The following is a 27,060-nucleotide window of genomic DNA, read 5'->3' on the forward strand; positions in this document are numbered from 1 at the left end:
ACCACCAGCCCAGGGATGGCACTACTCACAATGGGTTAAGCACTCCCATGTCAATCACTAATTTAAAAAAATGCCCTTCAGGCTTGCCTCCAGCCCGATATCATGGAGGCACTTTTTCAATCAGATTCCCTCTTCTCAGATGACCATAGCTTGTGTTTGTTGACATAAACCCACGAGCACAGGTAGGGAGCGGAGCTTAATGAGAGGTGACTGTGGGTAAGGAAGCCTCTGTGCTGAGTGACTCATGGCTTATCCCTGACTTAATGATGATGTCACCACCCCACTTACAGCTGTGGACCCTGGACTGAGACAGAAGCAAAGCACCTTAGGCTGACAGAAGGGAGAACTTGGGTGTGAAGCCAGATCTGTTGAAGGGCCTTGGCAGTGCACCTATACCAGCCAGCATCTCCCCCTGATAAGGGGACCAAGGAATCGGAGGACAATGGCCAGGCAGAACTCAGAGGAAACCCCAAAGGTGCCTCAGCAGCCTGGGCACCCTATACCTGGGAGGAGGAGGTGGAGAGCAGCTCCCTCCTCTCCTTGCCATGGTCCTGCAGACGCCGTTGGCGCTGATGGGTCCAGCTGGCCTCTCCAGGCACTGGCCCACTCAGAAGGCTCTTCCCATCCTTGGCCCCGGGCGCTGGGTCCTTTCCCTTGGTAGCCTAGAGGACGAGAAGCAGGCTGTGAAAAGTCTCTTCCAGGCAGTGACTCTGGACCAGGAAGGATGCAAAGGCCAGGGAGCAGTTTCTCTTCCCCCTAGCTCTCGGGAAAGACCGTCCCAGGCTGGCCTGGGCAGGAGGTTCAAACCAGCCAGGCAATCCTTCAGACTGAGCTCCTCCATGCCAGGTCACCTGCTGGCCTCAGCTGCACTCTTACCTGGACAGAAGAAGAGAAAATCCTTCCGATTCAACAGGAATTATCAATTTTTGTTACAGTGAAGGAGTTCAGTACTTACTAGCAGGCCAGGTCCCACTGGGTAATACCAGCAGCTATATGTAACACACACACACACACACACACACACACACACACACACACCAGCCAACCTCTTCTAAAGTGGGGCCAACTACAGGACTAAGCTCACTATTGTGAATAAGTAATAAAACGGGGTGGGGTGGGCTCAGTGGCAGAACGCTTGCCTAGCAGGCACGCAGCCTTGGGTTCAATATCAAAAACAGCAAAATAAAACAAACAAGAAGGCCAGACCACTAAATCATTTGGTTTTAACTACCAGACATTTTTAACAGAACTTATTTGGAAACTCAAGGATCTCTGTGTAAGATAAATTAGAATGGAAAGCCAATGACATTTTTCTGGCTTTTTTTTTCATACCAAGAGTGATAAGGTCTAAGCCCATAGCAATGAATGAATTACTAGATGAATCTAGTCATCCCACCCACCCCAAGACATTGCTCCCCTTCGCATAACAGCGGGAGGTGAAGATGCTGGTTAGCTGGGAGTGCTGGGGTGGCATGGTACCCTGGAGCGCCAACCTCATGACATAGACCTACCATTCTCCTGTTTACTGACCCAGAGGGCAAAGAGCAACTCCCAAAAGTTGTCCCCTGACCTCCACACCTGTGCTGCAGTACATGTATGCACACGTCTGTCTGTCTGTCTGTCTGTCTGTCTGTCTGTCTGTCTCTCTCTCTCTCTCTCACACACACACACACACACACACACACGTTTTTTAATTTTGTTTTTAATCTGCACTGAGATTCCACTTTAGATACACCATGCTGGCAACAGCTCCAGGGTTAGGGAGAAGATGCCGCTGGAGAGGCTATGGAGAGCCAGGAACTCTCATCCACTCCTGATGGAAATACAAAATGAGAAAACCCAAACGGAGACAGTAGGGAAGAAAGAGGTCTTTATTTTATCCTTCAACTGCCCAGTGACATAGGAAGTGGGGAGGGATAAAAAGCTAAGAGACAGGTGAAAGTAAAGCCACAGCACAATGAACGTAAACACCTTCAGACAAATTCCTAAAGTGCCAACTGAGATTCTCCAGGTGGGCAGGACACTGGAGTGACAGAAGGTGCTGGAAGAACTGCACTCACTAGATGATGCCCCTGCCCACAGGGAGATTCACCCCTAGAGAGTTTCTTGAATTCCACCACGAAGCCTCCCTCATACTGTAACCCTCACGAGCCGGCAGCAGGCAGCCGGCAGTCTGCCGAGGCCCTGGCTACTGACAATGAACAAATGAGTGTATGAGCTGACGGCTAGATGAGGCTGTGTCTGCCAAGGACAGTTCTGACGTCAGCCACTCATCCTATGACAGGGTGGGTCTTCCTAACCCTAACCGTGTTCTGGGTTTCATTTTCTCAGGCTTTAGAATATTTGCATACATGTTATGAAATATCTTGGATGTGACCCACATCTAAACATGAAATGCACTTACGCGTATATACTTTTTATGCACACGGCATAAAGATAATTTTATGTAACAGACTTAGTGGCCATCGTGCACACAGCCCTGGATTTGGCCCCTGGTGCTGGAAAACAAATAAAACCAAACAAACAACAAAAACCCCGCCCTGGACAGTTGGTATTCCACATTCCAGACTACAGTTAAATGACCTACATAAGCAGAACTTCTGTCTGAGGCACTACTGTTGACAATCTCATTTAACAGAAAGTAAAGGAAGTGGGGAGAGACCCACCGCACTGGGCTCGTCGTGGACTTAGAAGCTGGCTGGCTAGGCTCACGTGACAGAAAGTCTTGGGGGAAAGTGGCTCCACTAGGATGTGTGAAGAAAAAGAGACCGTAGCACAGTGAGACACGGGCTATGGCTTTGGGAACGCATCTCAGAATACCCAGAAGGGGAGAGTGCCCATGTGTGGGACAGCAGATCTGAGGCAAGAAAGGCTGGCCACTGGATGTCCGAGAAGAAAGAAGACAGTTCCAGGAATGAGTGGTGCATTCAAGCCATAAAGGGTAATGTAAACCTACACCACATGTGAGAACAAGGGTCGCAGGGATGGCTCAGCCACACAGGCATTTTAAAAATAAAACACAATAAAGCCTGGCGTGGAAGTGTGTGCTTATAACCCCAGTGCTGGGGCAGCAGGGACAGGAGATCCCTAGGGCCCGCTGGCCAGCCACTGTCCTATTTAGTGAGTTCCAAGCCGGGTGAGAGACCCTGTCTCCAAGAAAGGTGGATGGCACCTGAGGAACGACACCCGCAGTTGTCCTCTGACCTCTATGTGAGCACAGGTACACCTGCACACACAGGCACCTGTGCACACAAAACACAGAAAGTACTAGGTAAGCTAAATCTCAGGCTGTGCAGAAGCCCTGACAACCATAAGCTAAAGACGCGGCTAGGAACTTGGTGTGGAGCAGAAGAGCGAAGGAAGGAAGGGTCTATTAGGGTTAAGACTGCACAGTCGACGGGTAACAGATAAGGCAGAAGCACTTCTCTTCTGTGGTTTTTCCCCTCCTGTCTTTACACATGGAGAATCTATTGACTGTATTCATGACTGTTCCCCTCTGGACAAAAAGACACATGCTGGTCTGCTATAAACCCCAGGGAGTGAGAATGGCAGCTATACTGCTCAGACATGGCCCATGTTGATTCTGAGGGTTAGAAATGTGCCAGTAGCTATGGACAGGTCCTGGGAAGATACATGCCCGTGGGAGAAAGTGTCTGATGGAGGAGTGTCTATGTGTTACTTTCATTATTAATAAAGAAACTGCCTTGGCCCTTTAAGAGAACAGAAAATTAGGTAGGTGGAGTAGACAGAACAGAATTGTGGGAGAAAGGAAGCAGAGTTGGGGAGATGCTTCAGGCAGTCGCCATAAGCAGTCACCATGCCTCTCCTCTCTGAGATGGATGCAGGGTAAGATCTCTCCTGGTAAGCGACTACCTCGTGGTGCTACATGGATTACTAAATATGGGTTAATTAGCCAATAAGACGCTGAAACTAATGGGCCAGGCAGTATTTAAAAGAATACAGTTTCCGTGTAATTATTTTGGGTAAAGCTAGCCGGGTGGCGGGACACAGCTCGCCGCTCCTTCTATAAGTGTCTGCCCCTAAGATGGACTTGGGAGAGAGAGTATGAGGAACGGGTCTGCTCAAGTGGAGGGGCACAGTGGAGGACAAGGTCTGCTGTGGTCACGTGCATCTTCAGATACTGATCTGAAACCACAGGAGCAGTTACCAAAAGCCAGGTACCAAGCAGCCACATCAATCCCTACATGGTTGCCTGTCACAGTAGCCACGGACCACAGGGGATCCCGCCTCTGGACAAGAAGTGGGCAGTGCTTCAGAGGGAGACAGCACTGTAACTCTCCTCTCTGCTCACTTCCCCCATACCCGGGAAGCAGTGTCCTGTCCTCTTTCAATGTGTGGTGCTGAGGGTGCTCCATTCAGATGGCCGCTTGCAGATGGTACAGAGGCTGCTAAGTCTCTGGCGGAGTCAAAAGCCCCCTCCAAGACCTCCTCAGTCAATGCAGAGCACCCAGCAGGAAGACCCAGAGAGATGGTGGCTTGAGGGTAAAAACACTTGTCATATAAGCCCAATGACTGAGTTAAATCCCCAGAACCCATGGTGGAAGGACACCACTGAAGACTGACCTCTGACCTCCGCACAGGTGCCATGGTGTGTGTCCCTGTGCACAGGTGCACACATACAACAATAACAACAACAACAATAATAATTTCATCTTTAAAAAGAAAAGAAAACCCAGCAAGAAATAAAAGGGGATCCTCCCTCACAAGTCAGGAAGGCAGGGGGGTTCATCCAATACATTACCACACAGGGGCCCCGAAACTTCTATTTTCAAAATGGGTATAAACAATGAGCATACGGTAATATAAGAAGAGAGGCCTTTCAACAAAAGAGTCACTGATACCAAAAGAACACGGGCCTAAGTGTTCTCAGCTGCGGCTGAAGAAGAGAAGACACTGCCCTTCAGCTCTAACTGTGGTGGAAACGAGGTACCAATACGGCAGGAAGCACTTTAGTGAGCAGGTAAATGGGTGTCTAGCTATAACAGTGCGCGACCTTAAAAAACGCTTTCTGTGACATACCTAGTCACTGGATGTTTTAAGAACAAACCTAACTAGTGGATGGGGCTGGCGAGATGCTCAGTGGTTAAGAGCACCTGCTGCTCCTGCAGAGAACCCAGCTTCAGTTCCTAGCACCCAAAAAGGGCCTCCCAACCATTTACAACTCCAGTCCCAGGGTATCCAACACTCTCTTCTGGCCTCTGCAGGCACCAGGCATGCATGCGTTGTGCATACATTCTTGTAGGCAAACACACATAAAATAAAAATAGATCTTAAAAAAAAAAAACAAGTGGATTTCTATAACACTCAAATGTTCTAAATTCTATCCAGTCATCACCTCCCTGGCTCCCAACAGTTCAAGAGGGGCATCTGTCGCCTGCCTTTTGTGATTTGTTCCTTCTGCTCCTTCTGGAGACAGACACACCATGTCTGGTCAGTGCCTCAGTAGACACAGAAGGATTCCAAAATCACACAGTTCTTCCTAGAGAGCTGTCCAGCCTTGGTGTAAGCAGGTCTGACATGAAGGCCAAGGTCACCCAGAAGACAGGGTCTCATAATGCACAAACTATAGCAGGCATCCTTTCCCGCCCACCCAGCTCCATGGACACAGGCCCAGGCCAGCATCCTTACCACTGGTGGCTCAGCAGGGAAGAGGGGTTTTGCAGAGGTTGTAGGGGTTTGTTTCAGGAGAGCCAAATAAGGGCTATCTCCAAAAGAGGCAATTCCTACTTGTGCCTGTGGCTCACGAAGTGGGTGTGAAAGGCCCAGATTTATTGCTCAAGGGAAGTACAGGCAGAGCAGAAGGCCTGCAGGCCTGCAATTGTTGACAATTGTTGACTCCTGCAGTTACAGAGCCCAGAAGACTTTGGGAACTATGGTTTTCTAGCTATCCCCCCCCACACACACACACACTCCCAATGTTTCCTCCAGATTTCTGCTGAAAGCCTGGAGAGTGTGTGTGCTCAATGGTACGAAGGCAGAAGCAATGGCTCTGCCCTGTGATCGCAGCACTTAGAAGGCTGAGGCAGGAGGATTGCCAGAGTTTGGTGCCAGCCTGAGCTACAGTGTAGGACTCCATCTCACTAATAATAATAATCATCACAGCAATAACAATAATTCTACAACTATTTCAGTAACGGTGACCATAATCATAATAACCATAATTTCAATGACCTATCATGAGCAGGCAAAATACTGTAAATAAAATTCACAACACTATATGTAAAAAAATATTTAAAGTAGTAAAGTCTAATAATTTCATATGTTTCTCATTTAACAATAAAATATCATTTGTGTTTTCTGTGTGCTCGTCCTTGAATGGCAAAAGAGAAAAAAGAATTCTGGGATGGCCATGGTGAGAAAAGACAGCCTAACACGCACTGGCCAAGCAAGTGTGGAGCCCATGTCAGGGCCTACGGAGTCCACAGGAACATACTGTCACGCCACAGGAAGTGCTCCTACCACAACTGCATTAGACAGCGGCGAGAGAGACATCTGCAACACCATCTGAACATCAGTTATGACAAAAGGACAGAGACACTAGAAGGTCACCCCCTCCCCATGAGGGAGGAACCCCATATGTAAGGGATGTCAAGTCATGGCCACCAGAGTAAACAGAGAGTGGGTGGACAGAGAAGCTCGCTCAGAAAGAGACGGGCTGCTCTACACAGGAAGCCCCAATCTATGTAGCCTGGGAGACAAGCTAAGGTCATTGACGGTGAGTTAAAGAGCTTGTGCTAAGAGCTGCTGGCAAGAGAATGCCCAGCTCAGACAGCAGTGAGAACCACAGCACAGGAAACTCCACTCTGATATCCAGTAGGACGGGGAGAGGGAGAAGTCTACCCCAGCTCTAAAACCATGTCGTTAACTTGAACCTCAAATCTACCAGCTGTTTTTAGAATTGAAACAAATGCTGAGCCTAAATAACCTACCTGCTGTCAACTGAAAACAACCAAGGAGGTCACTGGGAGATGGCTCAAAGGGTAAAGTGCCTGCCACTGGAGCATGAGGACCTGAGGTCGGCTCCCTACGCCCACGGTGAACTCCGGGCTCAGTAAGAGACACTGCTCAAAAAATAAGAGCGACAGAGAAAAGACACTTGATGCCAATCTCTGTCCTCAATACACCCACACATACTCAGGTACACATGTACTGCAAAGAGACATATACATACAAAAAACTAAAAATAATAAAAATGATTTGGTCAAATTCTTTTTCAGCGTGTAGACAGCCGAGGTCTCCATTTAAGGATCTGGAAAATGCACTGTGAATATACAACACAGTGATCAAACTTTGGTTCAGTTGTATTTTAGAGGAAAGCTAACAGATGCTTCCCTGCACACTGCACATTTTCACCCTCACCTTTGTCTGTAAACTGCACAAAAAAAAAATACACCATTGATGTGGATTCCCCTCTGTATGTTGTGAATACCACTGATTAATAAAAAATCTGCTTTGGGCCTATTGCAGTGCAGAATAGGGCAAGGTGGGAATTCCAAGCAGATAGAGGAGGAAAGAAGGTGGAATCAGAGAGAGAAGTCATATAGCGCTGCAGGAGACAGACGCCAGACACCAGATGAAACCTTACCAGTAGATCACAACCACATGGCAATACACAGATTAATAGAAATAGGTTAATTTTAGATATAAGAGCTAGCCAGTAAGAATCATGAGCTAACAAGCCAAGCAGTGTTGCAATAATACAGTTTATGCGTGATTATTTTGGGTCTGGGTGGCCAGGAAACAAACAAGCAGTCGCTGCCTATAGATTGGTGTGCCAATGCAGGGCTGACTACATCCATATGAAACCTGAGAAAGCTTGGAAAGGAATTCTGAACAGGGTTAAGCACAACTTCTTGGTAGCCAGCATTTTTTTTCCCCTGGATGGACTCTGTTGGCTGGCACAAGCAGGAGCACCACAGCTCCTTTAAGAGAGGTCTTTCTGATTCAGTATTAGCAGCAAGAAAAAAAAATCGTGCTGCTTCTTTAAGAAATGGCAGCTTCCTGGATCACGATAGTTGCACGTACAGCTCTGGCTCCTTCAGGAGGCCAAGCACTTAAATGGGGTCTGTGAGCAGCATGTTACAAATTGCTTAATGGTGACATAGGCCTGCTGTGACCCTGGAGCTGGAGCAATGTGCATGGCTCTCAGAAGCAGCAAACACACTTCTGCCATGTTGGACTGGGCAGAGCAAGCAGGCAGAACTGCAGAGTTGGTCCTAGCCATGCCTGCTTAGCATTTTTTTTTAAAAAACAGAAGAAAGTACTCCTAGTCAGAAAATAATTACAGATATGCAATAAAGACAGATTCAGACAGAAATCAACCTCTAAATGGATCACAGTGTTGGATAAATGTAAGATTGGGAAAGACAAATAGTTATAAAAAGAAGTAAATGTTTTTTCTTTTAAAAAAAAGAGTTTTTAAAGAGAGTACAGACAGTCATAGATTAAAAGAGTAAAGAAAAATAAGCCACATAAACATGAAATCTACACAGAGAGTCTGAACTATGTATATAATTGTGGGGGTTTTTTTGATTTTTTTTTGACAACAGATATATTTGATTCTGGGGCTTCTAAGCTAAACCAACATATATACTTTAAAGGTATCTCGACTTCAAAATTTGGGTCTAAGGATATGTTGCTTTGAAAAGAGGTTCCACTTTTGTTTCCGCAGAGGATGAGAACCTGTGGATTCCTTCCAGACTAATGTGGTTTGATGGAACAAGACACCCTGAAAGATGTCCTCAAACCCCAAAATTACTTCACCCAACAAAAAGCAGGAAGCAATTTAGAGAGAACTACACTCAAATTCCCAAATATTGTTTATAAATGTTTGTTTACCTATAAAGGGGAATATCATATCGAGATGAATATTTTGCATTGGTATGGATCTTGGTTTATTGAAACAAATTTAAGGTCAATTTTGTTATATATTTTGTTCAAAGAGAGAAGCCATGTAGCTACTGCAAGAGACTGATGCCGGGAACCTTAACAGTAGGCCACAACCGCATGGCAATACACAGACTACCTCTACAATAGAAATGGGTTAATTTAAGATATAAGAGCTAACCAATTAGAAGTGTGAACTAATAGGCCAAGCAGCGTGGTAATAATACAGTTTCTATGTGATTATTTTGGGTCTGGGCAGCTAGGAAACAAATGAGTAATCTCTGCCTACAAATCATGCTTACACATGCAAACTTACTACATAACCCATAATTCCTGAGCTTATCAAAACCATGGCCACAGGCTTATCCAAAGCAGTCTTTGTGTTTGCTTTCAATTTGAGTAAAGCTGGATCTCAAGAGACTCAATGCTCCACCCACCATCTATCAGGCTTCTAAACCACTGCTTGCTGGGAGAGACCCAGAAAGCAAACAGTAGAGCTGTGTAACTGCATTCTGAAAGAACAGAAGTTCTACTTGTAATATCTGAACTTTCAGAAAAGCAATGGCAGAGGTAGTCCTGATTGATTTATGGCTGTCTCCAAACCTCAGGGATGCTGAGGTGACTGTCACACAGCATTGACAGTCCTTGAGATCTCAAAGATGATTCCTAGGACCTTCAGGAGTCCAGCTCCTTCCAAAATTTACTGGTTAGCCTCTGCTGGGCACTGCTGTCGCCAGCTCTGTTCTTCCCCGAAGGAGTCAGCACTACTAACTATCCTAAGCAAACTGGGGAGAGTTTAGATTATCTGAGTAGATGAAAGAGCTAAAAGTAAAAAGAAAGTTGCCTGAGTCCAGGATTCAAGCTGTGTCCCCCAGAGTCCTGTTCAGTGTCTCCAGATCAACAATATTAACCCATACACAGTCCCGTGGCCATCTAGTGCAGGATCCCAGCATGCTGGACACAAGCAGACTCCTAACCTGCTTCACCACTTGCAATCCAAGGCAAGGAGGTGGAGGAAGAAGGTATAGACTGGGACAATCTGCCTTCTCAGTAACTAGTAAAAACACTTAAGAAGAAAAATCAAGGTCTAAAATAACCCTGGAGACTTTTTCCAAGTACGCTACACGGGCACTCTACTGAGCCACATTGCCACCGGGTATTCCCAAAGGCAGTGAACTCTGAACTCTGTCTGACAGACTTCACTAGGAAACCCCTCAGTGCGACTCTTGGCTGCTCTCGACATAAACAGGCATCAAAGGCCTCTTTCCATATAGCATTAAAGTGAAGGATGGTAGAAGTCCTTTGCAGAATCAGCAAACGCCAGTGTTTAAGTGAAAGACACAAACTTAAAATTTACTGTTTGGCTAGACACGTATTTGTATCACTCAAAATTCAAAATTTCTAACTGTTGCATTCCACACTTGAGCTTCCTAAACACTCAGAACCCCTTATGAGTTCATGGGAAACCTGAGCAAAGGGAAGGGACCCTTCCAAACCTACTCTCTGCTACCATCTGTCACTTCACTGATGGAGAATGGCACACTGAGAGTTGTCACAGAGGTGCAGGGGAACCAGAGGGCACAGCTACTTGGGGCTGGGAAGCCGAGACTGGGAGCCTGAGACTCAGCAAGCTCCACCGCCAGCAGCATATCTGTGCACAATCTGCCCTCCCTTCTCCATCTCAGCATCGTGCCCTGCACTGCACTGCCAGCCAGGGGGAGATGGGAAAGGGGCTTCATTAGGATTTGCTGGGTTTCCCCCCAATTCCTCCTCTATGGTTTTATTTCTGTTCTCATGCTGCAGAGATATCCCTGGTTTAAAGGGTTGGGTGGGAGAGGATACAGAAAAGGGAAAAGAAAGAAGAGGAGAAATAAATTTGGGATCCCATAGCACATCCGAAAATTTGGCCAAGAAGAAAAGGACACGTGCTTCCACTTGTGACAAGGAGTCCTGCATGAAGGCCTGCGAATGAGACGGCAGAAGTATCCTGACAAACACTACAAAGGCAAGGCCCACACTTACCTGACTGCTGAGGGAGTCTTTCTTGGCTGAACTCTGAGCCTGAGGGGGGCCTTGGGCAGGTGACAACCTTGAAGGGCTCTTCTTACTCTGGGGCAGCAATGAGGAAAGGAAGCCCACTCGAGGCGACTGGGAGAGGGAGGCAGTCCTCTGGCTACACACCATGGCTCTGGCCAAGGAAACACAGCACAGCGTGAGGGACTGGAGGGGAACAAGGAAGACCTAGGAACACACAACTCCTGAGATCTTAGCTAAGGTCTGAGGCCTGGGCTTAAAGGTGGCAAGATCTTTGCTACCGTTTCCTGAACAAAGAACCAGAAGTTATCTGGCCTGAAAGGGAAGTCTGCGGCTCCTAGGGAGACCCAGGAAAGCTCAGAACACCTTGTCTGAGGACTGCTGGCCACACATGTACTGAGCACCTGACCGTGTTCATCCAAATGGGCATGAGCCGGGGCGAGACACAATGGGATACAACAACTTAGCACACAAAAAAGTGCATTTAATATGCATTGGAATAGTCTGAGAATATGAGGCTACATAAAAATATATCACTAAAACCAACTCCAGATGTCTCCTTTTATTTTCTCCACGCATCTAACAAAAACGTTCTCAGTCCATCTCTGATTGGCACTTGACTCCCAGCTACAGAGCCTACTATCTCTCTCCTATCTCGGACTTCTGTTTTAACTGGCTGTTTTTTAAAGGTCACTCAAACTCCTGTCCCATACTGCCTACCTCTTTACACTCTCAGCAGCTTCTCCTGAGGAATATCCCCACCTCTGGTAACCTGCCCTTCCATCCTACGGAGCAGTTATGCTGGACTCCGCCATCATGGCCCCTGACACAGCTGTGCAGTTCTCCCTGCCAGGAGAGCCTTAGAGAGTAGGGACCTTATGTACACAACTCGGAGCCAGGTGTACCACAGACCTCTCTGGCAACTCTCCCTCAGCAGACACAGGGGGCCACCAGGGAGGAAGTCAGTGTGAAGCTCAGACCACAGAAAGATCTGAGACGGAAGGGCAGAGACAGCAGCCTCCCCCACCCGACACTACACCATCAAGCACACTCACAGCTCTGAGTCCCCGAGGCGGTCCATACTGGAGACATAAGGGGGCAGCTTGTGCTGAACCAAGGCCTCTTCCTCCTCCTGCTGTTGCTCTTCCTTCTTCAACCGATGGATTTCAGCTTGCAGTGCAAAAAGCTATGGAGGGGCGAAGCGCAGTTAGCTCATGTAACCTTCCCTCTACCGATGGACCTTCCTAGACAGGCCAGGCCACATCCAACCCCAGCTGTAAGGAGCACTCCTGCTCATCAAACGGTGGGAAAGTGAGAGAGTCACGGCTGATAATGGACTTCTGAGGGTTGAGAAAGTCAATCATCCTTAGACATCCAAAACCACTGTGTTTTTCTTTTTATCATTTGATTTACTTCCTCTTTATTGCTTGACTTGTTTCTTCCTGAATACACTGTGGGGGGAGGGTCCTGCTTTGATGTTTGAAATCTGCAAAATGGACCTTTGAAACTTGCAGAGAAAAACATTTTTAATGCATTATGGTATTACAGCCCTTGCCTGGGGACAACGATCCAATAATCTCAAACCCCCAAACAGCTTATAAGCTTCCTTTTTCCAAAAATATCACTGACACAGGACTTCATTTCAAGATGGGGAGACTCCTTAGGCAAAATGTAAAGGCAAACACAGGCGTCCTGGAGCTAGTATTTTGTTAAGTAAGTAGCTGAATCAGAACAATTCTATTGGGGTTATAAAGAGTATACGTATGGCTACATAAGGGAAAAGACTGGGAAGATAACTGAGAGCCGGGCTGGAGAGAAGGCTCAGCAGTTAAGAGTGAGTGCTGAACTTGCAGAGGACCTGAGTAGCCACATCAGGTGGATGACAGGTTTGTAACTCCAACTCCTAGGGAGCTGACATCCTCTTCAGGCCTGCATGGGCACCTACACCCACAGGCACGTTCCACACACAATTTAAAAGAAAAAGAGATGAAAAGAACGAAGGTGTGCAGTGTTGCAAAATGCACACTGTCTTTTTTTTTTCTTTTACAAGTTTGTTCTTGCTGCCATATTGCTCATGCAGTACATCTGACTTCGAACATTAATGGCACTTCTGGTTATCAGGGCTGGCATAGGCCCAGAGCCCCAAGCTGGTGACTCACTGTTCATCTGAGTACAACTTCACCTTCTCTCTACTTCACCAGCTCTCCACTGCTACCCGAAAGCAGAAGTGCTTCCCAGCTTCCGACCTGGCTCAGAACAAACCTTCTGACGGAGAACTTCATTCTCTTCTTGAACCTGGTTGCTCCTCTGGCACTCTGCGTCAAAGTTCAGGATCACAGGGACCGGTGCACAAAGTTAAAGAACAAGTCTGCCCAGAAAGATTCCAAAGTCCTTCCCAGCGAAACAGTCAAATATGAACCACAGAATGGGCATTGTGGAATGGAGCCTCTTCCAGTCCGTGGGTCTGCTAATTCAGACCACCTGACTCCTTTGGACTCAGAGACACATGACAAACTGCCCGGCCAGCCCTTGTATAAGTTATAAATGCAAACTCAGGCATTTCCCCCCAGCACCAACAGTAAAGGGCTAGCGGACTCCACAGTCTAAGCTTTAGTAAGGTCAGTGCCAACGACCCACTTAAAAGCCATACTGCAAGCAGGATCAGCCACTCCTCCCAGGCTGTATCTCTCCCTGGCAAAAGTTTAGATGGGAAAAACCATTCTGCAGATTGCATAGCCACACGTGCCCCGTGAACACCCACACTCCAGGTAGTGGTCCTTCCCGGCTGCTGCCCAGAGTTCTGCTAGAATCACAGAGCAGGTAGGGCCTGTCTTAGGAGAGCAAACTGCAGTTCCAATGTGCGTGACCTACTTTGCAGGGTCGCGACCTGTGACCTCTTCTGCTCTGAAAAGATAATGAAAGACAGGTTCCAGCTGCCCTGGAGGTTCTTTGGAAAGTCCTCAGAAGGGGGAACAGGAAGGAGAAGAGAAAGGCAGCTCTGGTAAAAACCTGATTCACACTTATCCACAACAGGAAGGGGAAAGAGACAGCAGGACCGTCCATCTGAAAATGTCCTTCCCAGAGGTCAACACAGCCGCAGTGGGTGGACCTCTACCACCACCAGACTTATCAGGGCCTCAGCAGGCCGTCCCATTTCAAATGAGTCTCCCTTCTCTCATAGATTTTCAGCCTAGGAAACATGAATGAGACTTGTGCTGGCATCAGATCTTGGGCCTTCAGCAGCAGTTGTAGGCAGCTTGTTATAGTGAGGTTTCCCCACACACACACACACACCCGCACACTCTCTCTCAAACACCCGAACACATATTCTTAAAGCTACTCTATACTCTGGCAAGTTGAGGCACACTGAGGTCACTGTCCCAGAAAGTAAACCAAACACAAACTCAGGCAGAAAGCTCCAGCCCAAGAAGGGTTTTCATCTGCCGCTCAACCCCAGCAAAGGTAAGAAACACGAGCTATATAGACAGAGAGGGTACGCTCAAGCCAGGCTGCTCCGACCCCTGGAGCTGACTGGATCAAGCCAGATACCAGCACCCAGAAGCTGCCAACTTCCCTGCCGACGCGTATCAGCTGTTGCCGACTACACAGTTCAGAAGCTGCAGAACTAAGAATTAAGACTCCCTGAACTCCTGACAAAAATAACCACAATTCGTCCAGCCCCTCACATGACACACGTCAGTGATCTTTGGGTACTTTGTGAAAGAAATGGCTGTGTGGTGCACAGCGGCCTCTCCTCACAGTGTCTGGGTACTGCAGACGACGGACACAGCCTCGGGCAGCAGAAAGGATATGCATGCACCGGAAGAGGACGCTCAGGAAGTTGTGCAGAGAGACGATGAACGTGTCGGCCCACTGTCGAGAGAAGTAGGTAGCGAAGGTGGGGTTGGTGTCTGGGGACGGCAAGAAAGGAAGAGCGAACCAGTCCTTCCATTCGGCCTGGTTCTGGAGTTCTGTGGCCTGCTTTACAAAGAATTCCTGGGCCTTGTCATTTCTGTTTGTCTGCCGAGACACAAAGAAGGTTGCAAGGGAGGGGTTAGAGACAAGCCCACAAGTCAGGCTCTTCGCGGTTGCTGAGCAGACCAGCCTCTGAATACCGCCTGTCAAGCCGGTGACAAAACTGTATCGATAAACTCCACAATAAGAAGTAAAGCATCACCCTTTTCTCAACCCAAAGCTGGTTCCTACTGAAGTTCTGGGGCTCGGGTTATCGCTCGCTCACTCAGCTGGGAGAGCCTTTGTGTCAAATGCAGAGTCCTGGGTTCGATCCCTGGCACTGAATAAAACCAGGCATGGGGGCACACCTGTACACCTAGCTCTTGAAATACAGAGGCAGAAAGATCAAAAGTTCAAAGTCATCCTCAATCACGTATCAAGTTCGAAGCCACCCTGGGATACAAGAGACCCAGTTTCAAAGACAAAAATAAACTGAGGTTCTAATGACAAACGCCATCCTGGGAACTATTCTCTGGTTGAAGCTCAAAGAATCTAAATGAGTCCCCCAAATCAGTTACATTTTGTTTTGTTTTGTTTTGTGAGACGGGGTTTGTCTGTGCAACTCTGGTTGTCCTGGAATTCACTCTATAGACCAGGTTGGCTTTGAACTCAGAGATCCACGCAAGTGCTGAGACTAAAGGCACGTGCCACCACTACCCAGCTACATACGCATTCTTTTTATTACTCAAAGTTTATATTCTTTAAAGTGCTACCTACACAAGCTTACATGCTTAAAATCCATGGGGCCTAGAACTGGGGAAAACAAATCAGATGAACTACAGATACCGAGGGGGGGGGGGGACAGGAAAACAGTCAAAAACAAGAAGAACCTGGATTGTGTAGACCAGATAAAAGCGGAACAGGCTGGTTTTCAGCTTGTGGATGGTAGGCCGGTAGATGTCCTCCAGGCGGCTGAAGAGCCTGCGCTCCAGGTAGCTCCAGTACTCCCGAAGGGCAGCCAGGTCATACACCTGCATCAGCTGCTGCAACTGGTCCACAATCTTGTCCACCTGGTGGGAGACAGCCGTGTTGGAGGCGGCCAGAGACAGAGGAAATCCCCACCTCACTGTACACAACACAAATTCCGTATTCTTCCTGGGGCTCCCAGATGAAAAAAAAAAGTATAACATCAGTTGGGACTCTATAAAATTTCTAAGATGTATTAATATAACAGCTTTCAAATTATTTTCTGATGCTAGCTATAGGATTTGACCCTTGAGCAAGCTCAGAGATAGTCTAGTAAGCAAGAGTTGTCTCCAGGTGTTGGGTCTCCTTGACCAATTTGGCAATGTCCCTTCAACTTCGGTCCCGGTTGCCTCACATAGTAAAAATAAATAAGAGCGAAAGAGCATCAGACAGTCTCCACGGTCCTCCCTCCCAGCTCCACGGTCCTGTCTCCCAGCTCCACAATTTCAGGAACACCGCGATTCCCGGCTCCTACAGGTCATCAGAGTCCCACCTGAGCCTTGGTGGGGTGGCTGCTCCCTTCAGCCAAAGACAGTCACGCCGGAGTAGACAATCTGAAACCCGTTTTAGACACCAATGTCCATTCAACTCCTTTGTTTCAGAAGTAGATCAGGACACTGCTGTCTGGAGCAGGGAGACGCTTTACTTTGCCACCAAGTGAGCACTAACTTCACATGGCAGGAACCAATATCCTAACTTCCTTCAGCTACTGGCTCACTACCTCCCCCAATCCATCTGCCTAGGACCAATTTAACTCGATACATACAAACATACAAGTCATAAGTAAAGAAGTTCCAAGCACCTCTCAATGGAAAATAGTATCATAGAAGTTTGTGTTTTAAAACGTGCAGGGAGATCATCCTGAACTGCAGAACAGAAACTACCAATGAATCCCTAATAATTCCCCAAACCTGAGCACAGCCAGCGTTCCAGGCCGCAGCCCTCTTTGCTCCCGCTACTATAGCCAGCCAATATTTGAATATTTCTTTTGCCAGAACTCAGCCTTGTACCCCACCTTGGCTCTTAAAGCGTCGTAGCGACGCCAGCCAACCATTGGCCAGCACCTGCAGAGAGGGTTTGGAATGGAGTGGAGTGGTGGAGCCCTGGACAGGAATCAGGGACCCGATGCTCCTGACTCACTAAGCAACTTCAGGCAAGTCACAACCCTCTCCCGGGTCTCAGTTCCTCCGATGTCAAGCGAGGGCCAGACTCGAGATGTCTGCAGTCCCCCACCAGGCAGTGACAGCGCCGCCCTAGCACCAGAGGATAGAGCCGGAGCAGGAGGCCCGTTCCCCTATCTACCCGCCTCTGCCGCCCCTGCCGGTCCCTCACCCTGAACCCCTTCTCTTTGTCCGCCTTGATCTCCGCATCCAGCTGCCGCAGTGTATGCGTGAAACCACGGAAGAGCAAGTACTCCCGGACCAGCTCGTCCGTGCGTTCCACCGCCTCCGCCATCGTTGCGCGCGCGCGCGCGCGCGCCGCTAGGGACCCCAGCGGCTCAGGGCGGAGAGGCGGGGCCTGGCGGGACGGGGCGGGGCCTAGTTCGGGCGCCTCCTACGTCACGCCACAGCCAGCCGGCGCCCCGCCCCCGCCGGCGCCCCGCCCCCTCCACCCCACTCTCACCGGGTTCCGCATCGTCTCCGCGGCACCGCAGTTTTCTGGGAACCCTTGAGTGTCACCTGAGCGGCTGACACCGCTGCCTCGGTCCAAGTAAAATAGGATTGGACCTTGCGAACGTTCCAGATAGTCACGGGGTGGGAAGGGAGCGCTGTCCCCAGCTTATTAGCATGACACTGCAGAATCTTTTGTCCTCGTCCCTCCTCTTAAAAATGGAGAAAACTGGGGAGATGGCTCCGCGGTTAAGAGCACTGACTGCTCTTCCAAATAGGACCCGGGTTCAATTCCCAGCACCCACATGACAGCTCACAACTGTCTGTAACTCCAGTTCCAGGGGACCCGATACTCTCACATAAACATACAGGCAGGCGAAAAAGTATGTTCATAAAATAAAAATAAATTTAAGTTTTAAAAAAAAATGGAGAAAACTGGAGCCCCCACAGGTAAAGTGACCCGTGTGAAGCCAACTCCCAAAAACCCAGCTTGCTTCTCTTTTCTTTCCAGTGCTGGGGACTGCACCCGCACCCAGGGCCTCACACATGCTAGGCAAGCATCCTGTCGCTGAGCTGTCTGCAGTGCCCTGGCCTTTTGTTGTTTGGTTGGTTGGGATTAGGTGTGGTTTTGGTTTTCTCCCTCTCAGTAAATTGCCACACAGGTCTTGAACTTGGCAATAAGGAAAACCGCACCACCAGGTCTGTCTGTCTCGCCCTGAGTTCTGGAGGAGGAAGAGTTAACTATACCAACCAAGATGTACCCCTAAGAGACAGAGACAGAGAGAGAGAGAGAGACAGAGACAGAGACAGAGACAGAAAAGGCAAATTTCAGAAGTGTGTGGCCTATGGTCCCAATTTCTTGTATTTATTTATGTTTTTGATTTTTTTTCGAGACAGGGTTACTCTGTGTTGCTTTGGAACTAGTCCTGGAACTAGCTCTTATAGATCAGGCTGGCCTCGAACTCACAGGGATCTGCCTGACTCTGCCTCCCGAGTGCTGGAATTAAAGGCGTGTGCCACCACCACCTGACTATTTGTTAGTTTTTAAAAATATTTTTGTGAAGATTTTTTAAACTCGGGAAAATTGTAAAATAACTAGTCAATTGTTTCTCTGAAGCACTTTCAGTTCCTTTATGTTTTTGTTCTTTTTACTTTTAGAAAATTATTTGAAGTTTTTACAAGGCATACGTATTTGGCCTTATTTCTTCATCTGCAAAATGTCAATGATAATACCCACATTGCAGAATTGGTGGTGCATGGCTTTAGTCCGGGCACACTTACTTAGGAGGCAGAGGCAAGTGGATCTCTGCGAGTTCAAGGTCAGCCTGCTCTACAAAGCAACACGTTCCAGGACAGTCAGAGCTGTAACACAGAGAAACCCTATCTCAAAATACAAAAAAAAAAAAAAAAAAAAAAAGATAGTGCATGAAGTATGAAGGCATAAAGGCATGATGGTGTGTACTCCGGAGGTAGAGCTAGACAAATCTCTGTGAATTTGTCAGGGCTACAGAGTAAGACCCTTTCTAAAAAAAAAAAAAAAAAAAAAAGATTGATTGATTTATATGCACATGTATGCACATAGACATGGCTGTCTATGCTGGTGGGAGGGCCCAAAGAGATTGCTGGGTATCTTTTATCGTATTCTAACTATTCCTTTTGACGCAGGGTCTGTCCCTGGAACCGGGGCTCTTATTTTCCTGTCTCCACTGGAAGCCAGCAAACCTCAGCAATCCTACTGGCCCTGCTCACCTCAGAACTAAGGTTGCACTTATTTATATGAACATCCAGCTTGTTGCATGGGTGCTGGGACCCAGACTCTGGTCTTCATGGTTGTGGAGGAAGTACTCCCAACTGGACCATGCCTGCAGCCTCAAGATTAGCTTTCTAATGATGGAAATCAGTCCCTCCGTGCCCCTTCGTAGACACCTTGCTCAGTCTGGATGGCCTTCAGGCACTCACAAGGATAGCTAGCTGTCCTCCCTCCCTCCGGGCTTTGTCCAAACGTCATGTCTTAGGTCTCTGTTTCCCCAGCAAGATGTCATGAGCTGAGCAACTGTGGAACAACAGAAACCTAGTTCTCAGAGTTGCGGTGCCCAGAAAGTTGAAAATCAAGGCTCCAGCGTTAGCAAGGTTTTCCCGATCAAACGCAGATCCCTGCAGCTCTGTCAAGCTAAGTTGAGGCACCAGTCCTCTGTAGCCTAATTAAAAACAAACAAAAGGCAGAAAAAGGAGGTTTATTCAATGTGGCCCTCTTGGGAAGTGGATTTTTTTTTTAATCCAGTGCCCTACAAGTTTGTTGTCTTGACATGAGGACTAAGTTTAAGGAGAGGGCAACAAGAGAGCATAAGTAATCAGTCCTGGTCAAGGTGTGGTCCTGCCCATCATTGGCCATCACTGCTGTCTCAGCTCCAGCCTTTCCGGCAAGGTGGTCTTGTAAGACGTCAGAGATGAGCCAAACCTCTCCCTGGGAGAGAAGTTCCCATTCTGGCTAGCACCAGGTTTCACCCTTTCCCTTCCTCATTACCAGATTCCCAGGGAAATTCCAGTTCTTTGAGAACTATTGTTTCAATACTCGGAGAGCAATAAAGAGAAACATGGGAGTGCCACTCTCTAGAATATACCCTCCTTCCTGTGCCAGAGTTGTCACCAGGTTGTGACACACAGGATTCTCAAAAGTGCCCCCCTCAGAACAACACCCCAGTGGCGCTTAAGTTTTAAAATATACCACTCAGACTGTAATAGTTAACGCCTTCGAAAGGCCTTCTCTGGCTGCCCTTGGCGAACGGTATCAACCCTACCACTCGTTCCTCACCCCTTGCCTATGTGTCTGTTTCTATCTAGCACTCAGGACTGCCTTGCTAAATCAGTATTTTCCTCACTTGATGAATTATCTGTCTCTCCCTCGATGCAAGCGTAAGGTGGATAGATGGAAGGAGGGGTTATCATCTGTTTGTTTACTACTGTATGCGCAGAGCATAAGAAAGCATTTAGCTCATAGCCGATGCACAATAAATATGTACTGAGGGCAGTGCAAGGGATTCATACGGTGGAATTGGTCTGCATCCTGACTGGTTGTGGATGCACCTGTACGAGATGACACTCATACACATATAGACACAAAGAAACCTCACTAGATACACATAGAGACACAAGGGAATCTTACTAAAGTAATTAACTTAAAAATATAAATATCATGGAGCTGGAGAGGTGGCTCAGTGGTGAAGAGCATTGGCTGCTCTTCCAGAGGTCTTGAGTTCAGTTCCTGACAACCACATGGTGGATCACAACCATCTCTAGTGGGATCTGGTGCCCTCTACTGGCAAAAAGATGTACATCTAGATAGAACACTCATATACATAAAATAAATAATTAAAAAAAACCATCAACATCATCTTTGGTGGCAAACCAGACCTTGGGCATCTGCAGAGCCCACTGTGATAGCAGGAACCATGGACACACCCAAGATCCCAGCCACTGCAGGATCACGGGCCCAAACAAGGCCTTAAGCAGCAGCTGTGATCCCTTATCTCCATTGCCTTAGATGGCAGCGCCAGCCACCCAAGTCAGCATGGCCCTGGTAGCAGCCTGGTCCTCAGACACAGGCATGGTCTCTGGTAACTGAACAGACCCCGGTCAACCACATGGCCCTCGGTGGTAACAGGAGACCATGCTGCCACAGGGACCAATGGACTTGGGTGGCCTGTGCAGCCACCAGAGCCGTGGTGACATCTGGGCACAGGCTGCCGCCAAGGGCCATGTCTGGGTCCGTGGTCCTGCAGCAGCTGGGGTCTGTGATGATGTCTCTGGCCCCAGTTAGCACAAGGGCTCATTGGAACCATGCTATGCTGAGCTAGCCCCGCCCTCGCTGGCCCTGGGATAGCTGGTGCTGCCCCTCTCTGGATACTGTAGTAAGAAAGTTGGTCCTGCTCCTTAGGGGAGAGCTCTCCCCTGCACTCAGGAAAGATTGGCCCACCTCTCATTTAGCAGTACACTAGAGCTGACCCTGCTGTCCGGAGGGATGCAGGTGAGCCAGCCCTGAGGGCATGAGAGCAACAGAGCTGACCATCCCCCTTCCCGCGGCCTTCTGCTCCTCGCTACCTGCAGCAGGTAATAGAGCTACATCAGCTGCAGCACACAGGAGAGCAGGCCCCTCACACGGGAAAGAGAGGGCTCTGCTCCCCATGTCGGCCCCACACTAGAGCTAACCCTGTTGGGGTGGGGCACAAGTGAGCCAGTACTGAAGGGGTGAGAACTGACCCTCCCCACCCCTCCTGTGCCCCCTCTAGCAATCAGGAGGGAGGGCCCTGCACCTTGCCTGGGCAAAACAAGAGAGCTGGCCAAGGAAATGTGAGCGTGGGTGGCCGGGATGGGAGGACCTGAGAGCCAAAGAACTGGCCCCACTCTTTGCTGCAGGCGTCCTCGGGTGAGTTAGGCAGTGCTGGAGAGTTTGCCCAGGCAGTGACAACGAGGGAAAGCTGCCCAGGTGACCAATCCAGAACCAGGCTGAGCTGGCCCCGCCCAATATCCACCGAATCTGCGAACTGTTGTGTAGCCTATGAAGAAGACAAACCTACAGAGTCCAAACAGCAGAATCTCCACAACACAAGACAACAGGATCCCCAAGAGGAGCCCCAGTGAGAACCCACTATCGACGGAGTAGCAGAAACCAGAGACAGACCAAGGAAGACTTGCAAGCAAAGATGAATGGATTAAAGGGTTAGCTTGAGACACATGACAGCCTCCACAAGATTCTTCTCTTGTTTGCTTGGTTTTTTTTTTTTGTTTGTTTGTTTTGTTTTGTTTTTAATTTGGTTTTGTATTTCGGGGGAGATTGCAAGGACAGAGGGCAGATGCCAGCGGTTGGGGAGATAAGTGAGATAGGAAGGCATAATGTGAAATCCACAATGAATCAAGAAAAGTTAAGAAAAATAAAATAAATACGTCAATATCATAATTGTGTGCTATTGTGCTCCATTGTTGTAAGATGTTACCAGTGAGGAAAACTAAATAAAGAATACATAGATCTCCCTGTATTGTTCCTCAGGGTTGAATATTAATAGTTACTTTAAAATAATGTTTAATGTTATGTATGTGTGTGTTTGTGTGTACATAACATACGTTCAAGCATTCACAAGTGCACATGTGTTGAGGTCAGAGGTCAATGATGAGTCTTCCTCAATTGCTTTTTCGCCTCATTTTTTTGAGACAAGATCTCTCATTGAACCTGGAACTCACCAGTGGGCCAGACTGTTAGCCAGCAACCCTCAGGGTCCTCTGTCTCTTCCTCCTCAGATCTGGGATTATGGACATGTACCATCACACCTGGCTCTTCATGTGGATGCCAGGGGTGCAAACCCAGACCCTCACATCTGTACAGCAAGTATTTCACTAACTGAGCTGCCTCCCCATCACCATGAAAAGTATGACATGAATTCTAGGTGAAATACCATTACTTTTGGTGATGCTCTCTATACAAACACACACAAAAAAGTAGCAAATTTTGGTTGTATATAATAGAGGTATTAGATGTATAGGTGTTGCCTGAATTTTTATATGGTCTAATATTGTTCAAATTCCTTACTACAAATATATGTTCAACTTAATTTATAAGTGTAATAAATGAAAACTTTAAAAGTAGCATCTTCACTCCCCATGAAAAAGCTGTATCTTTTTGTTTTTGTGTGGCCCAGGCTGACCCAGAACTCCATAAATAAAGCAGGCTGTTCTCGAACATGCAGTGATCCTTCTGCCTCTGCCACCCGAAAGCTGGGATTGTGGGTATAAACCATCATGTCTGACCAGAACAGCAATTTCTTAGTGCTAAGTCATGCAAAGCTCTTAACTAACCACCCAGATTTTTTACACATAAGCTGCTGATGGACTACAACTTTCTTTTTAACTTCTGCATGCTGTCTCTTTGTTTGCAGTGCTATGAGGAATTGAACCAGAGGCTTCATGCATGCCAGGCAAGCGCGCTATTGCTGAATTCCAGTTTTCAAACCTCATGCTGGAGCCTGCTGGCAGCCTCGGTCTGGCTGCTACTAATACAGAAAGTAAGCTGCTTTCTCTCAGATCACAGAGGCATGGGCCAGATCAGAGTAGGAATCTGCCACCCTCTGAATTGCCTAGTCTTCCACCCTACAGGCAGGGAATCACCCTTTGCTCAGGGCAGCAAACCACCAATAAAGCTATTAGGCCAGCCTGAGTCTGTGAGTTTACAAGGCTGTAAAATGTATTACTTTCACTAAATAAACAAATTGAGTCACCTAAGTTAATAAGTAGTAAGACTTTTGCAAAAGCCAACTGTGAGGGAGCATGGGGGACTCATCCCTATCTCCCAGCTTCTATCCTCTGCAGTAGCCTGGGAGAGTCCTCCGTTCCTCCCCTCCCGCTCCTTTTCCAGAAACCCCTCTTTCATTGTCACTGTCCTGCACTTCACGCTTTGTCCCACGGTCTGTCAAGAGTCAACTCTGCTTCTCCTCGGGACATCCCCTGTCTCCTTATGTCAGGATCTGGGCCCTGTCTAGCGGATTCCACTGTCCTGTGAAGACAGCGTGTAAACTAGTTACCCATCTTCCAAACTCCCTACGTCATCACCCCAGCTTGCTCTGTGTCTTCAAGGCTCCCTCTGCGGTTTTCTTGTCTCCAGTTTAAAAACACAAAACAGGTGTTGGGGGAATGTGGCGGCACATGGTTGTATTCCCAGCGATCGGGAGACTGAGGAAGGTGGATCTACAGTTTGAGGCTAGCCTAGGCTACACAGTAAAAACAGGCCAAAGAAAGAAAGGGAGAAGGGGAGAGGAGGAGAATGAGGAGAGGGAGAGGAAGGGGGAACCCACTTGCAAGCCCCACCTGTGGGTTCCCCCTTCTTACCAGCTTTCCTAGTATAGGCAGAAATACCTTCCTAAGCCAAAGTCAAGTTCACCAGCTCACTCTCTGAAAGCCCAAATAAACAAAACAAGAGAAATCTCTCCCTCTTTTCTCTCTCCCTCCTCTTCCTCCTCTCTCCCTCCTCTCTCTCTCTCTCTCTCTCTCTCTCTCTCTCTCTCTCTCTCTCTCTCTCTCTCTCTCTCTCTCTCTCTCTCCCTCCATCAGAGTTTCAGGCTCTCTAGCCTTTGGACCCCAGGCTTACACCAGCGGCTCCCTCTGCACTCAGACTTCCAGCCTTGAACTAACATTTCCTTCAGCAGATGCCTGGCCCTGAGGCCTTCAGACAGGAACTGAAACATGCTACTGGCAACCCAGGGTCCCGAACCTAGAAACACTCTGTCATGGGGTTTCTCAGCCTTCAAAACCATGTGAGCCAACTCCTCTACTAAACCATCTGCTTATCTGTCTGCCAGGTTATCCATCCATCGACTCATGAGCCATCACTCTGATTTTGTTTGCAGGGTGAAAAAAAATAGATAAAAATTAAAAGAGTCTTAGGCCTCCACACTTGAAATGGTTAGAAAGATGGTCTGACCGTTAAGAGTACTTGTTGCTTTTGTAAAGGACCTGGGTTCAGTTGTTAGCACCCACATGCCAGCTCACAATTGTCACAACTGCCATCTGCCAGACATACATGCAGGCAAAACCCTCATACACATAAAATTTAAAAAAAAAAAAAAAAAGCTCCTTTTAAAAGTCAGGGTCAACAGACACAGAACCGAAGTAGTCATCAGAGTTAGTCTAACACAGGCAGAGTTCGAAAAGGTTTTCTGTTAGGACTCAGGGTAGGGCAGGCACTATGTTAAGTGGAAGGAGAGGTGAGGTTCGGAGGATGGCAGTGGTGTGGAGATTGCTGGGCCCTGGAAGCTCTACCGGTGAGGAGCAAAGCCTCCTGCCTTGATGGTGAACAGTTGCCTAAAGATCTCATTTTTAATAAAGAAACCGGGCTGCTGTGCGTAGGAATGACCCCACCCCATAAATGCATTCCTTCGGAGTGCAGAGCTGCCTTCATGGGGGTCAAAGTGTGGAAGGAAGCGTGTGCGCGTGCATGTGTGTGTGCACCGCGTGTGTGTGTGTGTGTGTGTGTGTGTGTGTGTGTGTGTGTGTGTTAGCGCGTGAAGTAGGCAGAGGGATTGGTAACTAGATTAAAATCTGAGGCCGGTCAGAAGTCAAAGTTTGCAAACCTCCATGCGCCTCCCAGAAGTAAGGACAAGGCTCCCCAAGACACAGGTTCACAAACTCAGTATCCACTCTGCTCCCAGCAGCCCCAGCAGCACTTACCGGAGGTTTGAGCAGGAGAAAGGTCGTACATAGATGCAGGCGTGGGGACCACCTGAGAGACATCCCTCAGGCGCTCAGAAACCCACATCAAAGGCTGCCCAGGAGTCAGAAGCAGAACTTGATACATTTTAAATTTGCCTCCAAGGGGGTAAAAAGCAGCTGCCATTTGGATGTGGTTTATGTAACAAGCTTTTGAGAGCGGGACTTGCTGCTAGACCTTTGCACGCTACCCTTTCCCATATCATTCTGGCAATTCGCTGCAGTGCCTTCCAGGACTTAAGCTCCTCTGGCTTACCATACCCTTATTTGTTGGGGAGGGGGCTGGTAAAGGGTCTCCATTGGTCCTACTCCTGTACCTTAGGTACCAACCCTGTTTCCTGCCAGGAGCAAGAGCTTCATTTCCAAGCTCAGGTTAGCTGCCAACTTCAGGCAATTTTCCTGCCTCAGCTATCCGGTGGCTGTCATTACAGCTGCACCCCACCATGCTCACTTGACATTTTTCATTTTGTTTAAAATATAAAATATACCAAAACCCTTTGAAAGACAGCACTGCCTCACCAGAGACAAATTCAAGGCACTCTGATGCGTATTTTAGAGAGGAGCTCCTTTATAGCCAACACAGTCACTATGAAGTAGATCCTGGACTGGAACCCAACTTCTGGCGCTACCAAAGCCCCGGATGCTTCTGCTACTTCAAGTGACCTCTGTTTGACCCCGTGGGTGGAGGGCGCTGGTGAAGCAGCTCACCTCAGGTCAGACTGCAGGAGGCGCCCTTGGTCCTACTCATAGCTTGCGCCTCTCACCTTCCAAGGGTATTTTACTTGCTTTTTTCCCTCTACGAGTGCGTGGCGACGCTCCTAATGTGTCAGATTGACGTGGGGGCATCAGGACCATTACAGATATTTTAGATACAAGGGGAAAAAAGAGGCTTAATGATAACAGTTCATCGGTATTTGAGGTGAAAATTAGTAGTCCGTCGCAGCCCGCCCCCAACCCCTCACGCTCCCAAGCTGGAGGAAAACTGTTACTTGCTACACGAACAAATGAACACATTCTCTCTCTCTCTCTCTCTCCTCTCTCTCTCTCTCTCTCTCTCTCTCTCTCTCTCTCTCTCTCTCTCTCTCTCTCTCTCTCTCCTTTTCTTTTCTGCATTTTAATCTGACCTTCAAGGTTCTCCGCAATCTTAGACCCATCATCCCTCCATTCCTCGCTCCTATTCTGTACCTATTCCCCCTCGCATCTTCACGTTTTTCTTCCTTTTCCTTCATTGCCCCAGTTGAGGAATGTGAGAACTGGTGTTTGCCGCCCAGATGAGGTG

The 27,060-nt window shown here is 48.1% G+C and overlaps 1 protein-coding gene across 1 annotated transcript in view; it reads right to left on the minus strand.

The window, feature by feature from the left end:
* The window catches only part of Wdr91 (WD repeat domain 91), a 34,354-nt gene extending 16,936 nt beyond the window's left edge, over nucleotides 1–17,418 (minus strand). Inside the window, exons 1-7 of the mRNA XM_038320610.1 lie at nucleotides 17,254–17,418; nucleotides 15,786–15,965; nucleotides 14,754–14,961; nucleotides 13,204–13,286; nucleotides 11,997–12,127; nucleotides 10,930–11,095; nucleotides 504–662 (exon numbers count right to left, since the gene is read on the minus strand). Coding sequence (XP_038176538.1) covers nucleotides 504–662; nucleotides 10,930–11,095; nucleotides 11,997–12,127; nucleotides 13,204–13,286; nucleotides 14,754–14,961; nucleotides 15,786–15,965; nucleotides 17,254–17,376 — 1,050 coding nt within the window. The 5' untranslated portion in view covers nucleotides 17,377–17,418. The remainder of the gene's footprint in view (nucleotides 1–503; nucleotides 663–10,929; nucleotides 11,096–11,996; nucleotides 12,128–13,203; nucleotides 13,287–14,753; nucleotides 14,962–15,785; nucleotides 15,966–17,253) is intronic.
* Nucleotides 17,419–27,060: the final 9,642 nt, after the last annotated feature.

The sequence above is a fragment of the Arvicola amphibius genome, chromosome 2 (assembly GCF_903992535.2).
Source record: "Arvicola amphibius chromosome 2, mArvAmp1.2, whole genome shotgun sequence".
NCBI classification, from domain to species: domain Eukaryota; kingdom Metazoa; phylum Chordata; class Mammalia; order Rodentia; family Cricetidae; genus Arvicola; species Arvicola amphibius.